The sequence below is a fragment of the Ips typographus genome, linkage group LG8 (genome assembly GCF_016097725.1).
Source record: "Ips typographus isolate SLU linkage group LG8, UJ_Ityp_2.0, whole genome shotgun sequence".
Taxonomy (NCBI): Eukaryota; Metazoa; Arthropoda; class Insecta; order Coleoptera; family Curculionidae; genus Ips; species Ips typographus.
Window position 1 is genome coordinate 393,123 of NC_138429.1, and position 15,548 is coordinate 408,670.

The following is a 15,548-nucleotide window of genomic DNA, read 5'->3' on the forward strand; positions in this document are numbered from 1 at the left end:
TAACAATCATTACTTAACTTTTTAATACTAAAATGATATTCGTATCACAATTCATTATATCATGAATACTGTTAACTATATTTCTGTATTAAAATAAGTTTTAATTAACAACAGGTAAAGTTATCACATTAAAATAAAAAACCATGAGTCTGCACAACTTATACCATATAGGATATTCTAGAGAGAGATTAAACTAAATTAAAAAAAAGTCAACTAATGCTATAACATCTCGTAACCATCCATTTCAGGTACAAAATGGTCTTCAACATGTTTTTGGAATACGTCAAAATTGACGTCTTTTTGAAACATTCTAGTGCACATTGGACATATTTTTTCACTGGTTTCTATACTGTCACTAAGTGATGGACGGACGTTCCTTATTGGGCCATTTTGAACTGGTTTACTCCAGTCTGGTTCTGTTTCTGTCCCTTTGTCTTCACACAGCTTATTTATTAGGTCAAATGTTGTGGTGGATTTTTCTATTTTATTTGTTTTGCACTGGCAAGTTTTTGACTGAATTTTGTCTGCAAAACAACCTGAATTAATTAAAGCAAACAACCATGTTTGTACTACTTACCTTTTAATATGTGCATATTTTTCACATTGAGCTCCAAGAGTGTCTGTTGTTGATTTACCACTTCTCGTAATTTTCTCAAATTATCAGCACACAATTGAACATCATTAAACACATCATTTTCCAAATCCTCATCATACAAAAATCCACAACTGCTGGTAGACAAGTCATCATTGGCAAAAGTCATTTCAGAAATTTCAGAGCACAACAAGTCTACAAACCCCCTTGCATTAATGAAATTTTAAAGTATTGAAAGATACCTAATTCTTTCTTCTGCCTGGAAAAACTGTCTGACAATTTCAAAGACACATCCTCAAGTTCCAAACTTAGTTTGTCATTCTCTTCCAAATTTTTTTGCAACACTTTAGTTTGGAGTTCAGATTTTGTGAATGTCTTAGATCTAATCAAGTTATGTTGGGGTGTTGTAGTGTGCTGTTAGTAAAAACATTTCCAACTAAAATTGACCAGAGACAAAGTGAGGTACACTTACTTCGGTTAAAGTGTCATTAATTTTAGTCAACTGACTACCCAGTGTCTTATTAACCCTAGTCAATTTGCTAAGCTTTGACCACAAATCTTGATTTTCACTAGTAACCATTTTGATTTTCCCCTGCAACTGTTCCTTTTGTTCTGCCAGTTGTGCAACCTATAAATTTTGGTCATTTTCCACTCTTCCAGACTTGAGTGACCTACCTGAGCCCGCAAGTGGTCCAACTCGTTCAGAGAGGTACGACTTTCCTCCTGGCGGCTGCACTTGATCTTTAAATTAACATTTTCCTCTTCAAGCAAAGCAACATGCTGCTGTAAGTACTTGCACCGATCGCGTAACGTATGAACCGCTATTTGAATGGCATATTGCGACCCTTGTTGTCCCTCGTCCATTTTTACGTTTCAAGTCGTATTTATAATATAAACTTTCAAAATTATTTAGGCTACTAGGGCTTTGTGATGGCTGTTTAGGATTTATACAAATCTCATGTTTAATTACCTACGATTTACTCCAAATGAAGGCTTCTAATTACACTTGTTACTGATTTGAATGTTTTACCGTTTTTTCTTATTAAATAATAAGAATATAAGAAGTAAATAAAAGCTTGTAAAGTACCTGAAAAAAATGTAAATAAAAGCAACGTCACGTCAATTTTTATCACGTGACTACAACGATTATACAAAACGTAACGGCACGTGACTAAAACAACCGGTCTTGACGTCTCCTATTTGACAGCTGACGTCCGTCGTTGCTTCATCCAAATTTCCCAGTCATCAACCAAGGATATTAAACAGTACAGGATTGCTCGATCGGCCGATTTTGTTTCCCGGCGGCGAATGAATTCTGACGTCACAGTGGGCCTTCGGGTGCACAATACGCTAAATATTCGCCCGAGATGCTATGTACGAGATCATGTTCGTGAATGATCGACTGCAATCGCGCATCGCGCAAAACAATCGCGCAAACGCGAGAGACCCATGGTGACGTTAAAATCGTCACCGGCCCGAGCCGATACCGGCAAGATTGCGCTTATGGGATTAAGCACTCCTGTACTGTTTACCGTCCTTGGTCATCAACATCATCAAATTTTAATAATTTGGTAATTGGTTATCACTGATCATTATTATCTTAATTATCAGTAACAAATAAATGCTTGGTCACTTCAAGGTAATCAAATCACTTGAAAAGTTGCTTATTTAAGTAGTGCGACCTTAAAATGTATCATTAAATAATATTTGTAAACTCATGCATTAAGGTAAGGAAAAAGAGGATTTGGAAATGGTGAAAGTTTAAAGTTGTGTACAAATTACAGTAAATTAATTAAGTAATAACGTACGCTGACAGATAGTAATCTGTGTGTAACGCTGCATTGGAGTTTATGCACTTTACGTAAGTTTTTATCAATATTATATCAACTGTTGTAGACTGGTGTAGTAATGTAGTTTCAGATACTAGTAGCATTATGGCTTTAAGACATGCTTCAAGGCTTATAAGGGTTTTTGGCAGTCCCTACACGAAAACCAGTGTAAGATGCTTGTCATCTGAACAAACTGCTAGTCAGCCAAAATTGGACAAAAAAGAGTAAGTACAATTTTTATTTCTAGTGAACCTCACTTATTATAACATCAAAACAGGGTCAGTGTGACTTTTATTAAAGCTAATGGAGATAAAATTAATGTCAAAGGTAAAGTGGGAAACTCACTTTTGGATGTGGTTGTAAACAATGATGTGGATTTGGATGGGTTTGGTGCCTGTGAAGGTACTTAACATGGGACTTTAACATTCACATGGAATAACTTTAATCTTGTAGGGACACTAACATGCTCCACATGCCATTTAATTTTCCCTAAAAACATCTATGACTCTTTGCCTAACAAACCAACTGATGAGGAAATGGACATGTTAGATTTGGCCTATGACTTAGCAGACACCTCCAGGTTGGGTTGTCAGGTCATTCTGACAGAAGATATGGACAATTTAGAAGTTAATGTGCCTGCAACTGTAAATGATGCACGAGGTTAGATTATGTGGATAAAAGTACAAAAATGATCCTTATTTATCATGTTTATGTTTTACAACAAAGTTATAAAATATATTTTGTTAAATCTTTGACTGTTGTGTTAATTTAACCCTGCAGGGATTCACTTACAAAGTGATTTGAGTTGTATTTTAATGCATAAAGTAAAAGTACTTCAAAAATGTAAATTGTAGGAATTAAGGGCCGATTACACTGACATATTTAAGGGCACCTCAGACTGGGTTTTAATTAGACTATGACATTTTACGTCGGTACAATCCGCCATTAATATCAGAGATGAATCTGAAAAAAAAGTTTTGGAAGGTAAAGAGAGGATACCATAACCCATAAAAAAATAAAATTTCTTTAATCAGCAGTTTCAAAAGTCCCTAGAATTAATTAATATGAAACGCTCCTCCAAAATGTCTTATAGTCAGTCATAATAAATTGCCAATGATAAATCGAAAACAATTGAGGATTATCTGTTTCTCTAGATAAGGTTATGCTTCCTCACTCATCATCAGCAAATTTTTAAGTGTAATGATTACACATTTTGGTTGTTTGTTTGTCCAAATATATCACAATAATCAAGTTTATTTGTTTTTGTTCTGTTGTAGTTTATAAGCTACACTTTTTGACACAACAGCTGAAATGTTTTTGCGCTTTTCTGAACTTTTGTTATTGTCAGCTCTATAATTAGCCCTTTTGAGTCAGTAAATCAATTTCCAAAATGTTTTGACTATTTAAAAATACAATAATGTTATTGTAACACAATAATAATAAGCTCACAGGAATTTACTACAAACGCTGAGATAAGGACACATTTATATTTTTATCACTCTCATTTTATAGGAATGATCTAATAATGCTTTAAGAACTGATAAGCTCGCGTTAGTATGATAACGTGTAATAACAACAGAGATTTCACATCTGATTTTCCAGTGACGTTTTCAATTTTTAGAATAATTCATTTTAATTAACCAAACAGCTAAATATGGCTGAATCGGTGAGTTTCAACACTTAATCGTTTATAGCTGGTAAATATCTAAGAGCAATTTTTTTTTAGAGTAGTGATCTGGACCAATTGAAACTTCAAACCATCATAGTTGAGAGTATATTGGGCGGTGCGATTGTTATACTAATAGGATGTGTGATTTATTTGTTTATATCTAACAGAAAGTTAACGAAACTTATAAGAGCACTAGATCCGGTCAGTGGATATAAAAAGGTGTAAGTAAAACTTTGTAAAACAACTTGCCAACTCTCTTTCACCGCAAAATTGTAGGGGACCATCGCTTTACGTGAAGCACGCCCTAAAAGACACTCAAAGCTCGCTCAGTTCCAGTTTCAAGCATTTCGGAGGTAGTAAATCGAACCCAATCGAAGGGGCTGTCGAGCCAGGGGAATCCACGGCACAAAATCGAAACGTAGGAACGTTGGACCGAAACTTTTTCACTAGATCCGATTTCAGCTTTGACGATTCTTCGAGTTGGGGCAAAGGGGAAAACCCCACTCTGGACAAACGACAACGGTAGGAGAATTTATAAAAAAAAACATAAAACACGTTACCTATTTCACAATTTAGGCTGTCGAATCATGATCCGGAGGCAATGGAAGCGATAACCAACTTGGATAAAGTGTTATACTGAGTTGAAGCTGCATTTTTGAGACAATACTCCCAACCAATGATGAGTTATGTTATTGCAATAATTTAACTTAAAAAAAAAATTCCAGAAGTCCAGATACTTTCTAGTGGGATTATTAGTTGTACCTTTTTAACAGGAGCACTGTTAGTTGAAAAAAAATCTCTAGATGTAATAATTTTAAGTAACAACTGTAATATTTACTTCCAATTAAAAAGTTATCTGCAGAACTAAGAATGTAAGTATTGTAAGTTCTCCAGAACCACACAAAATGTACATAAATAAATAAATAATCGAATTGAACAAAATATACCAGTCAATCAATTACCTACGATTTACTCCAAATGAAGGCTTCTAATTACACTTGTTACTGATTTGAATGTTTTACCGTTTTTTCTTATTAAATAATAAGAATATAAGAAGTAAATAAAAGCTTGTAAAGTACCTGAAAAAATGTAAATAAGAGCAACGTCACGTCAATTTTATCACGTGACTACAACGATTATACAAAACGTAACGGCACGTGACACTTGATTAAAACAACCGGTTTTGACGTCTCCTATTTGACAGTCAACTGACTTCCGTCGTTGCTTCATCCAAATTTCCCAGTAATCAACATCATCAAATTTTAATAATTTGGTAATTGGTTATCACTGATCATTATTAATTATTTAAAAAAATTATTATTTTATTATTTTAAAAAAAAATCCAGATGTCCAGATACTTACTAGTGGGATTATTAGTTGTACCTTTTTAACAGGAGCACTGTTAGTTGAAAAAAAATCTCTAGATGTAATAATTTTAAGTAACAACTGTAATATCTACTTCCAATTAAAAATCTGCAGAACTAAGAATGTAAGTTCTCCAGAACCACACAAAATGTACATAAATAAATAAATAATCGAATTGAACAAAGTATACCAGAAAATCAACCAAACCAATGATCTGCCATACATTCTCTGGTCCATTCAATTTGACACACCCAACACCAATGAAACTTACAGCCTGCTCTTGTACAAACCATATGCATACAGCCGCCGTCCCTTTCTGTTGGGGTCTTACAACTAGGACATGGCTTTGTTATTACCTAAAGCAGAAAAAGTGTCAAATAAGTCGTAATTAACAAAAAAACTCACTTTAATCGTAGTTCTAGAGGCGTCTTCGCCGTTTTTATTAGTAGCACAATTCAATTCTCCTTCGCAGCTTCCAGCAGGTCCACCCGGTGCATTTGGTTCCGCCGGATCGCATTCTCCAATATGGTAACCTTGCAAACAGTTACGGCAGAACACGTATTTGCAATTTTGACAGGTAATTCTCGTGCAGTCAGGATCAGCTTAAACGATATCAATTTAAGAAAACAATGTCGGCAAACTACACCACAATTTACATTTATTTTTCTATTTAGCAAGTTAACATACCTAATATTCCCATACCACATCCAGGTTGTGGACATAACATACCGCCTGATTGTATAACAAATTCTTCGGCGGCAAAACTGTGGTACCTTTTTAATTCAAATTCTGTAAATTTGTAAAAGGCAAAAAGTAAAATATTACCTGTTGTAGTGTTCATCGTCGAGTAAACGAAAATGGTGGATTTCTTTAATGAATGAGTCTGGACAACCATTGGGACAAGCTAGAGTGTAACCAAATCTAAAGCCAAAATTATTGCAATTGCCGAAAAAAAAACAAACTCACTCAGGATGTTGCCAGAACTGTCGTTCATTCAATTTGGACATGCAGTACTGCTTGAAACATTCCAAACAGGTCACGTGATCGTTTTGACAAGGAAACGTAAACGCAGTGTCGGGAACGTCCAAACAGGCCACACATTTCAACTGTTTTAAATTTGGACGAATTAAATCCAAAGGTACAGCCTGATCATTTTCACCTTAATAAACTGCTTAATCGGTGGATTAATTCAAACATCAGAAATTTACCTAAAGAAATATGTTCCGAACATTTGAAGTAAAACTCCGCAAAAGTAGGTTCTTGATTCTGTAATATGTCCGAGCACAATGTAAGGTCGTTTTCGCAAGTGCCGGTTATCTGTTTGGGTTCAAGAACGTGGGTCCAACTTTGCGGATCGGAATGCACCGTAAAAGCTCCACTTTTACAAAAGTGACATCTCACCCTTAATTTACCTGCGATTTCAAATCAATGCTTTTCACATCTATTATATTTTAATTTGGTTACAACCCACCATGTTTAAGATCTTTACATGTAGGACAGTACACATAAAAATGCACTTTTCTAGGCTGACTGAACTCAATTCCTGACTCAGACTCTATACTACTATTAACATCAGTTAAATCAATTGAAACTGAGTTTTTCCTGCTACCAGAACTGGTAGAAAACATTGAATCATCTAATGTTTCACATAAAGGAGCCAATTTTGTTGGAGTACTAGAACTGAAACTTCCACCATTTTGCGAAAACACCTCTTTTACACTACGCGGCTTAACTTGCACCACATGCAAGATGCTTTGTTGACCCAGATCACATTCCTCTAAAAATTCAAATATCAAATCCTAGTGCAACAGATTTATATCTGTTTTATTACCAATTATCACATCATCACTCAATTCTTTGCCAGCAAAAATGACCTTCAACTCTCCAGGTTGTAGACCCATTTTAGGGGCTACCATTTTTTTTACTTCAGAAATATCCCATTTTGGATCTAGTTCAAGACACAAAGTGCTTCCGCACGTCGTTTTTACATAGATTCTGAGCAAATTTGTTATTATGTGTTGCTTGGAGCTGACTAGTTGAAGCATTATTTGGAATAATTTGGTGAACAGTGAAGTGAAGAATTTCAGCATGTTTGCAAATTCATGATATTGACTTCTACAAGTATAATAATATTCATTACCTACATCATTTACCAAATTAATAAGAAATCTCTTCTTAACTAGTCCAAACATAATTAATTAATAATTTGTAAAATAAATTATTGAAATTTTAAAAATCTAAATTATCATTCAAAGCAAACAAAAATGCAACTTATCAATATTTGAGTAGCACACATAGTACATTACCTCCTTTTTCTTTAGAGCTAACTTTTAACAATCTCACTTTATTAACTTTATTTAATAGAGCTAATAATAATACACAAACCTATTTTTTATTTATTTATTTATTTTTTCAGATAACCTTGCACTTTGTGGTTATGTTATGACATTTGAGAAAGAGATAGACAACAAGAAAGTTATTCACGCTCCTCTACAGAGTAGAATATCACGTGTATTATCCTTTAGCAAAACTTGATATAACCACGTGGTATCAATTGAACAAGTTTACCGGTGGAAAGTGTCAAAAAAAAATTGACAAACAGAGTTCTAACCTCACAATTCAAAGTACAATGTACAATAGATACGTCAAATGCGATTTGGCAATTAGTAATTATTTGAGCAGCAGTGTCGGAGAATGTGCAAAAGCTGGTGCGAAATTGAGTGCAGCGTGACTGCGGTCTATTAGTTTTTAGTGAAAAAAAAATGCCGCGTTCCAGCAAGGAAATACTAAAAGTTCCGCCGCATTACTTCCACGAGCTGCCGCAGGAAGATGAGGAGCGCCTGGAGCGACTATTCGTCAAACTGGACAAGAACGGCAACGGCAGAATCGATATCCACGATTTGTCCGCAGCCCTACACGAACAAGGAGTGAACCAAAAGTATGCCGAGAAATTTATTAAGCACAATAAAACAGCCACCGGCGACCTGGCCCTGGCCGATTTTATCTACTACGTCCGGGAGCATGAGAAGAACCTTCGTTTGCATTTTGCCAGTTTAGACAAGAACCGCGATGGTAAAATCGACCTGGAGGAGCTGGTGCGGGCTTTTAGTGATTTGGGCATACCCTTGGACAGGCGGGAGGCCACCAACCTGCTGCAGAGAATGGATCAGGATGGGAGTCTTAATATTAGTTATGATGAATGGCGGGACTTTCTTTTGTTGGCCCCAAGCAACAACATTCAGGACCTTATCACTTACTGGAGACACTCCACATATTTGGACATTGGAGAGGATATGAATGTACCTGATGACTTCACCCCAAGTGAACTGCAGTCAGGAAAGTGGTGGCGACATTTGGCAGCTGGTGGGGTGGCTGGAGCAGTGTCCAGAACGTGTACTGCCCCTTTGGACAGGCTGAAGGTGTTCCTACAGGTACAACCCTCCAAACAGAGGATAGCAGATTGCTTACAGACTATGGTTAAGGAAGGTGGTGTTGCTGGTTTATGGCGAGGTAATGCAATGAATGTGTTGAAAATTGCACCTGAAACTGCAATAAAGTTTGCAGCCTATGAGCAGATTAAAAGGTTGATTAAAGGCGACTCTAAAGAGGCTTTGAGTATATATGAAAGGTTTACCGCGGGGGCTATAGCAGGTGGTGTAAGCCAAACCATCATTTACCCTCTAGAAGTGTTAAAAACTCGACTGGCTTTACGGAAAACCGGACAGTACAACAGCATTGCAGATGCAGCTTACAAAATCTATGTATCTGAGGGTCTTAAAGCATTTTATCGGGGCTACATTCCTAATATTTTGGGGATTATTCCATATGCGGGTATTGATTTAGCTGTATATGAAACATTGAAAAAAAAATACTTTAAAACTCATGGGACTGATGAACAACCGGGGTTTTGGACATTACTCGCTTGCGGTAGTGCTAGTAGTACATTAGGGCAGATGTGTTCCTACCCTTTGGCCTTGATACGCACCCGATTGCAAGCCCAAGTGGTGCATGCTTCAATAGATCCCACATCAGCCACAATGTCCCGGGTTTTCCGAACTATCGTTCAGAAAGAAGGTATTCTGGGACTGTACCGGGGCATAACGCCCAATTTTATTAAAGCAATTCCCGCAGTTAGTATCAGTTATGTCACCTATGAGTATACAAGTCAACTTCTGGGTATTCACATGACATGATTGTGATGAATTTTAGGCCTGAATTTATTTATTTATTTAATTATTAGGGTAATTTTTTTAATCGCCTTTTTTGACAACAGTGAAGCTTAATTCCTCCCCAAAGTATTGTTTTTCTTTACTACTACAACTATCAAATTTTGTGAAATATTTATATAAGACAATGTCTATTAGGTTAGGAATGGGTTCTGTGATAATTTTTAATATTGTAGGTAGTAAATAGACCTTGTCATGGTGGTGACACCACTTGTTCTCAAAATGTAAGTAACTTATTATTGATTGCATCAAACTGTTGCGATTATTCTTTATCCAAAAGAGCTGGCTTATAATTTTTTTAAAGTAGCCTAAACTTCCATCTTGCTCCAATGTTAGTAAATTTAGTTCATTAGAACATTTTGGTTTTATTTAATAAATTACAACTATACTGAAAAATACTCCTTTTCAATTATTGTATGAAACAAAAAACTGCAACACTTATGATTACAGCTTGTTTCTAAGGCTTTTATTGCTTAAGCCTTATCAGGAGAAATCCGGCACAAACTTGAAATTCAACAAGTTAATTGGCTAATCATGTTTGATTGTTTGACTCAGCTTTAGAAATCAGAAACGAAACTATATCATTCTAAAGGATCATCTCAAGAATTTGTTGCTAATTAAATATAAGCCATTATTTATTTAAAACAGGTAGAAAGTGTTGAATACATTCTTATTCGCATATAATAACGCATGCGATTTAGACTGACCTACAAATTAAATAATTGGCAAAAGCTTCATGGCCAGGAAATTTTATTTGAATATGAATTATTTTCGTTGGCTTTGCCATTGCTAGCCAAACCAGTTTTAACCAGTAATCAATAAGCTGTAATCAGGGAATGTTCTGTAAATGACGAGTTTAGAGTGTCTTGGCCCTTCACAGTTTCGAAAGTATTTTTACAGTGGGCGATTCACTTGCAATTTTCACTTTAAAAGCTGACCTTTATTTCAAGTGCGTTTCCTGTTAGACACGTGGACTTTCGTTCGATAAGACACATGTTTGATTAACAATAATTAATACCTTATTAAACTGAATTCCAACTGAAGTATTTGTGCTACTCCAAAGCGCTGATTTTTAGTTATGGTAGTTAGTTAAAAAAATTGAATCTTTGTTATAAATTCCTGCTTTAGTCGTGTGTATTTTAAGGGTTGTTAACTTATTGCATTTTTGTCCTTGCGTGTGTTACTCGTTGATATTGATGCATTTTCAATTTTAAAAATACAATTTCAGAAAATACTCAAAACTGTATAATAGCACTTAATAAATTCCTGTTAAATCAAATATGGGCTTTTTTGTGCAGTTTTCTAGGTATTGCAATTGCAACATTGTACTGATTAATATTTAAGGAAAACAAGCAAACTGAACCCAGACATTGACCTTTGAGTCCAAGAAAACAGGCTGATTTTTGATCCAGTTTAGAACGGAGGTTCCCCCTTGGGGATTAATGATGACGCACCATCTTTATTTGTTATAAAATACCCTTGTGATTAGTGAGAAAACAAAAGAACTCCAAAATATACCAGAATGTGTGTATAAAAGCGCTTTTAAAAGTCAATATTTCACACCAATACACTTATCTGTGAAGTATTTGTAATTTACAAGTTTATTGTGTTATATGTACTAGACGACACGTGATAAGTGAGAAATGAGATTTGCTAATTTTAGTAGGGCTTCGTTATAAGAATACCTAAGGCTGCTTTAAATTTTCCACGTCCAATTCACTTAATTACTCAGATTTGTGGTGATAAAAGGCGACAAAGGGAAAGATTGTGAAAACACACTTAAAAGGTCTAACAAAGGTTACTTTCTATGACTTTGCCAGAAGTTTTGGTGGTAAAAAAATTGTGACAGCAGAGTTCAATTTAACAGTAAATGTCAATAAGTTTCATTGGTTGAATGCTCACGTGACTATGACGTTTTCTGTGACTTGTGTCCAATGGATGCATCTATTTCTCTGATTACTAGTTGGAGATTCTCTCTAGGAACAGACCTAACATCTTTTTATTAAGAGTCCAGTGGCGTTGGCCTTACTTTTCAACTGGTCAACCATTTTGCAGGATTAAAAAAACAACTGTGGTTTGTAATAAATGTTTAAAAATCCTACAAAGTTTTAAAAAAACTAATTGTCAGTTGTATACGCGACACGGCAAACCGAAATCACAGGCACCCTTGACAATGACAGTTAGTTTTATCGGTAATGGTGGATGTCAACTAAAGAATGCGTGTCTATTTCTCTCTGTTTCATACAAATAAAAAAGGATAGAACTATACTATGAGCGTATTTGGTTTGACGGAAAAAATCTTGATTTTATTTTTCATTTTCTTTCTTGGAATATTATGATAAAAATATTATCATAAGTTGAAGGAAAAAAAAACAGTCTGTATTAGTCCTTAACGCCTACACTACAAAAAATTATCACAATTTTACAGCTTAATGGTGATAGTGGAATACTCGTCATCACTTAAATCGACTGGCACCTGCACCAATCCATTATCATCCGCCTTGTCCAGAATATCACAAATTAAAGGGGATTCCACCCCTAAAATGTACTCGCAATATTTCGGTTCGAGTAGGTAAAGGGACACGCTTGAAGGGTTAGCCGCTTTCTCTAAACATTTCAATTTCACCTCAGTTTGACGGGGTTGGCCGGTTTTATCGCACACGCTACCCTACAAAAATATCCCAATTAAAACCACCTAAAGTAAAATACAGGAAAACTAACATCAGAGTAAAAGTGAGACAATTGCCGCCTAGATCCTACTGGTTTAGGTCGTTTATGTGGATGCTCTTTGATCCAATCCAAGTGTTTTTGTTTGTTGAACATTCCCAAGTTAATTGAAGTCCTTGATCCGTCCCGTTCAATGTGAAATTGCTCTACACTTTTGCCGTAACAAAACTCAAATTTCCACCATCCAGTTCCTAGAAAAATTCTGTAAATCCACCTATAGACACATGACCACCCTCACCTCCATATAAGCAGTATTTTCCTTGTAAAAACTCTTTAACAGGAGTGGTATCAGCCACTTTATCTGTAACAAACTTGGGTGATTTTGAATCGCCACTGATTGCAGTGATTGCATCCTCTGGTTTAAATTGTATCAACTCCACCTTAAAAACAACATTAAACCATTTTGCTATTGGTTTTCTTGACAAATAATAACCTACTTTAATTCTATCAACTTCAGCATTTTTTCTGAGTTTAGCACTTTCTGATTTCAATTTTCTCAAACTGTAGGGCTCAGCCTCAGCTCCCTCTAAAGGCAAACAATTTATTTTCAAGTCTCCAGTGTCTTTTGGTTTGTATTTAGGATGGGAGCACAACAATGGAGTTAAAATTATGATTTCATAGGAACATGTTGATGTTTCTTTAAGTAGAAATACTTCATGTTTACCTAAAAACAAACCAGTTTGCATAATTTGTCTCGGATGTACATGCACAATGATTTACCATGAATGAAGCACACATAAATCACTTTGGTTGTACGTGGTTTGTTGTAATTGAGGTCACAAGCTGTACCATTACCCATTGTTAACTGAAAACTCTTGACTGTACTAAAATACCATACAAATCAATCAAGTTACCTCAAAGTAGGGTAAATTGGAATTTTCAATTTTTTTAGTTGGGATTACAGAGTCTTCTTTTAAGTCTTCCCTTTCTTTCTGGTCTTTTTCCAACAAGCGGTCAAAATGCTTCTCATCCCACTTGCCTAGAATGTACTCTTGCAGTTTAATCTTTTTCCCCTCTCTCTCTTCATGATATTGCCTGATATACTTTCCATGGCATACCTCGTAGGTCCAGTAACTTTCCAAACGGTATGAACATGTGCCTAAGTAAGTAACATTTAAACTACATTCAAAACAACAATAAAATTGCACTAACCTTGAGAGATAAGTGGTGAAATGAGCTCCAAAGGACTGGGACCTGAGTATGGTTCTAAAGGTGTTTCTTCTTTTTCCACAATGTTGGGTAGGTAACACTTGTATTTCTCCTTCAAGGAGGAAGTGACCAATAAAGTTTCAGTGTAGTCATTACCCAGACCTTCAGCTAAATTGCCAGGGAAGTTAATATCAAATAGGACTGTATCATCAAATCCTTTGATGTCATGTTGTTTGGTGTAGAAAAACAGGGAAAACCAGTAAATAAAGTACACGCTCCAGGCCATGTTAAAACTTTAACTAATCACATTTAAAAATTGTCTGATACAGATTTTTGAATAGTTTTCAAAGTTTTTAAATTTTATTAGGAGCTAGGGTACGTGACATGTTTTGATTGGATTTATTTGTTTACTTGTCATCCATCTGTCAAAGTCATGAATTTGACTTTGAATCGTGGAGAGTAGTTACTTTATTGTTTCTATCTTTGTCTCTCTAATACGTTACTCTGTTCGCCCGTCTTTATCATTCCAGCTTCGTTCAGTTTCCAGTTATTAATCATACCAAAACACCTAACCTAACTTAAATTTAATTAACCTAACCTAACTAAACCTAAAATTCAAGCCTTTTATTTTTGAATTTAAAGAGTGATTTAAAAAATTTATAGGACTCACTTACAACATGGTAACTACAATATTTTTTTGCTAGCTTAAGTTGGTAAACTAAACTCACCTTGTTACAGCCTAAAATTAAACAATTAGAAAAATGCAAACATCCAAACAGCAGGAAAACCAAGGCTCTAGCAAAAACTTTAAAGAGGTATACTATTGGAGCATGCTATTTAAGAAATCAGTGAAGTATCACTTTTCTTTTTAAAGGCAAACTGCAAAAGAAAAGTCTAAGTCAGCCAGTTACATAAAACAAAACATGATTGGAGAGAAATTGGTGTGGTTCAGAGACCATCTGGACCCTGAATTGACTGCTTTAACTCCAACAGAGCTGGAATTACTTATACTCAAATATTTAGGTTAGCTGCTTTCTTAAACACGTAAATTATCACTGTTGATGTTTTGTAATTAGGCCGCTTTGATGAGGAATTGGAGCAAATTAAACTGAAGCATTCAATTGGTCAGAGGAAAAACAGGCAGCATGCTAGCAGAGAGGACATCATCAATATGACACTAAAAAGGGAAAGGGAGGAGTTTAAAACTTGTGGAATTGGTAAGTAAATTTACATAAAAATACTTAGAAAGTGTTGTGTTATAGGTGTTGAATGTTTCAGAAATTCCTGATTTACTTCAGCCTAGTCATTTAGCAATGTTGAAAAATTGGACAGGAGAGCTTAGGTTTTTACAAAACTTCAAACTGAAAAGGTTCAGTTTAGGAAATTTGAAAAGTTATAAAGAAAAAGCTGTTTCTAGTTAAGTTCTGTTTATTAAATTATATTTATTTTCAGTCAATTTCTTCTGGGTTTTTACTTGGAAAGTTACTGAAAATATAGTGATATAATGTATGTCTGGTAAGAACAGTGATAATATATAAGAGCCAAATTGACAATTTGATTTCTATAGGTCCTTATACCTTTTTAATTAGGTGACAAATATTAATGGTTTTTTTAATTGACAAAACAAGAAAAGTGTAACTTTCTTTGAACAATTTTTGTGTGTGTGTGTTTAATAGTTTTAACCTGGTCCTAGTCTTATATTTAGATACTTTTTTGGACCTACATCAAACAAACTCACCTAACTCCCATCAAAATTTGTTCACATTGCAATAAAGTGAAAAATTTATGGCCAATTTGAGCTTTTGGCTAAGCTTGTACACACATATTAAATTCCTTTGTCATTAGTCCTTGAATTTTAATCCAGACAGTATGTGAATACTCTGGATAAACGAAATAACCCAGTCTCTGTCCTAAATTCCTTTTCTCATGGTTTGACTGAAAATAAACGTAGCGTATTTCACAAGAACAAAGAATAAGAGATGATATAAATT

General features: G+C 35.0%; 7 protein-coding genes across 12 annotated transcripts; 4 read left to right on the plus strand and 3 right to left on the minus strand.

Annotated features, from left to right (window-relative positions):
- Nucleotides 1-9: 9 nt before the first annotated feature.
- LOC145732391 (protein spindle-F-like) lies at nt 10-1,727 on the minus strand. Its single transcript, XM_081984612.1, has 6 exons — nt 1,623-1,727; nt 1,268-1,562; nt 1,065-1,220; nt 835-1,006; nt 578-787; nt 10-524 (listed from the first exon to the last, which is right to left on the minus strand). Exons 2-6 carry the CDS (start codon nt 1,454-1,456, stop codon nt 220-222), a joined length of 1,032 nt encoding a protein of 343 aa, XP_081840738.1. The 5' UTR covers nt 1,457-1,562; nt 1,623-1,727; the 3' UTR covers nt 10-219.
- A 409-nt stretch (nt 1,728-2,136) lies between these two features.
- Nucleotides 2,137-3,173, plus strand: LOC145732402 (adrenodoxin-like protein 2, mitochondrial). Of its 4 annotated transcripts, none has more exons than XM_081984630.1 (5): nt 2,137-2,319; nt 2,377-2,453; nt 2,507-2,645; nt 2,699-2,823; nt 2,875-3,173. In XM_081984630.1, the coding sequence occupies exons 3-5, from the start codon at nt 2,527-2,529 to the stop codon at nt 3,084-3,086; spliced, it is 456 nt and encodes a 151-aa protein (XP_081840756.1). In that variant the 5' UTR covers nt 2,137-2,319; nt 2,377-2,453; nt 2,507-2,526; the 3' UTR covers nt 3,087-3,173. The 4 variants fall into 4 exon arrangements, with proteins under 4 accessions (XP_081840756.1, XP_081840755.1, XP_081840754.1 ...); XM_081984629.1 differs by having other exon boundaries at nt 2,513-2,645; XM_081984628.1 differs by having other exon boundaries at nt 2,137-2,453.
- A 755-nt stretch (nt 3,174-3,928) lies between these two features.
- Nucleotides 3,929-4,950, plus strand: LOC145732400 (uncharacterized). The gene is made up of 4 exons (XM_081984622.1): nt 3,929-4,087; nt 4,148-4,311; nt 4,367-4,612; nt 4,667-4,950. Exons 1-4 carry the CDS (start codon nt 4,076-4,078, stop codon nt 4,728-4,730), a joined length of 486 nt encoding a protein of 161 aa, XP_081840748.1. The 5' UTR covers nt 3,929-4,075; the 3' UTR covers nt 4,731-4,950.
- A 567-nt stretch (nt 4,951-5,517) lies between these two features.
- Nucleotides 5,518-7,918, minus strand: LOC145732385 (E3 ubiquitin-protein ligase parkin-like). The gene is made up of 9 exons (XM_081984599.1): nt 7,762-7,918; nt 7,287-7,570; nt 6,927-7,232; nt 6,664-6,867; nt 6,422-6,614; nt 6,281-6,376; nt 6,143-6,228; nt 5,861-6,057; nt 5,518-5,811 (listed from the first exon to the last, which is right to left on the minus strand). The coding sequence occupies exons 2-9, from the start codon at nt 7,543-7,545 to the stop codon at nt 5,653-5,655; spliced, it is 1,500 nt and encodes a 499-aa protein (XP_081840725.1). The 5' UTR covers nt 7,546-7,570; nt 7,762-7,918; the 3' UTR covers nt 5,518-5,652.
- Nucleotides 7,919-8,082: 164 nt separating this feature from the next.
- On the plus strand, nt 8,083-10,960 carry LOC145732387 (mitochondrial adenyl nucleotide antiporter SCaMC-like). The gene has a single exon (XM_081984603.1). The coding sequence runs from the start codon at nt 8,218-8,220 to the stop codon at nt 9,646-9,648; it is 1,431 nt and encodes a 476-aa protein (XP_081840729.1). The 5' UTR covers nt 8,083-8,217; the 3' UTR covers nt 9,649-10,960.
- A 1,000-nt stretch (nt 10,961-11,960) lies between these two features.
- LOC145732386 (endoplasmic reticulum lectin 1-like) lies at nt 11,961-13,972 on the minus strand. 2 transcript variants are annotated; one of them, XM_081984601.1, is made up of 7 exons: nt 13,561-13,969; nt 13,263-13,507; nt 13,129-13,213; nt 12,846-13,072; nt 12,647-12,788; nt 12,403-12,599; nt 11,961-12,349 (listed from the first exon to the last, which is right to left on the minus strand). In XM_081984601.1, exons 1-7 carry the CDS (start codon nt 13,841-13,843, stop codon nt 12,104-12,106), a joined length of 1,425 nt encoding a protein of 474 aa, XP_081840727.1. In that variant the 5' UTR covers nt 13,844-13,969; the 3' UTR covers nt 11,961-12,103. The 2 variants fall into 2 exon arrangements, with proteins under 2 accessions (XP_081840727.1, XP_081840726.1); XM_081984600.1 differs by having other exon boundaries at nt 12,647-13,072; nt 13,561-13,972.
- LOC145732399 (translation machinery-associated protein 16 homolog) lies at nt 13,569-15,110 on the plus strand. Of its 2 annotated transcripts, none has more exons than XM_081984620.1 (5): nt 13,569-13,647; nt 14,296-14,372; nt 14,432-14,580; nt 14,634-14,774; nt 14,836-15,110. In XM_081984620.1, the coding sequence occupies exons 1-5, from the start codon at nt 13,609-13,611 to the stop codon at nt 14,976-14,978; spliced, it is 549 nt and encodes a 182-aa protein (XP_081840746.1). In that variant the 5' UTR covers nt 13,569-13,608; the 3' UTR covers nt 14,979-15,110. The 2 variants fall into 2 exon arrangements, with proteins under 2 accessions (XP_081840746.1, XP_081840747.1); XM_081984621.1 differs by lacking the exon at nt 13,569-13,647 and adding an exon at nt 14,084-14,237.
- Nucleotides 15,111-15,548: the final 438 nt, after the last annotated feature.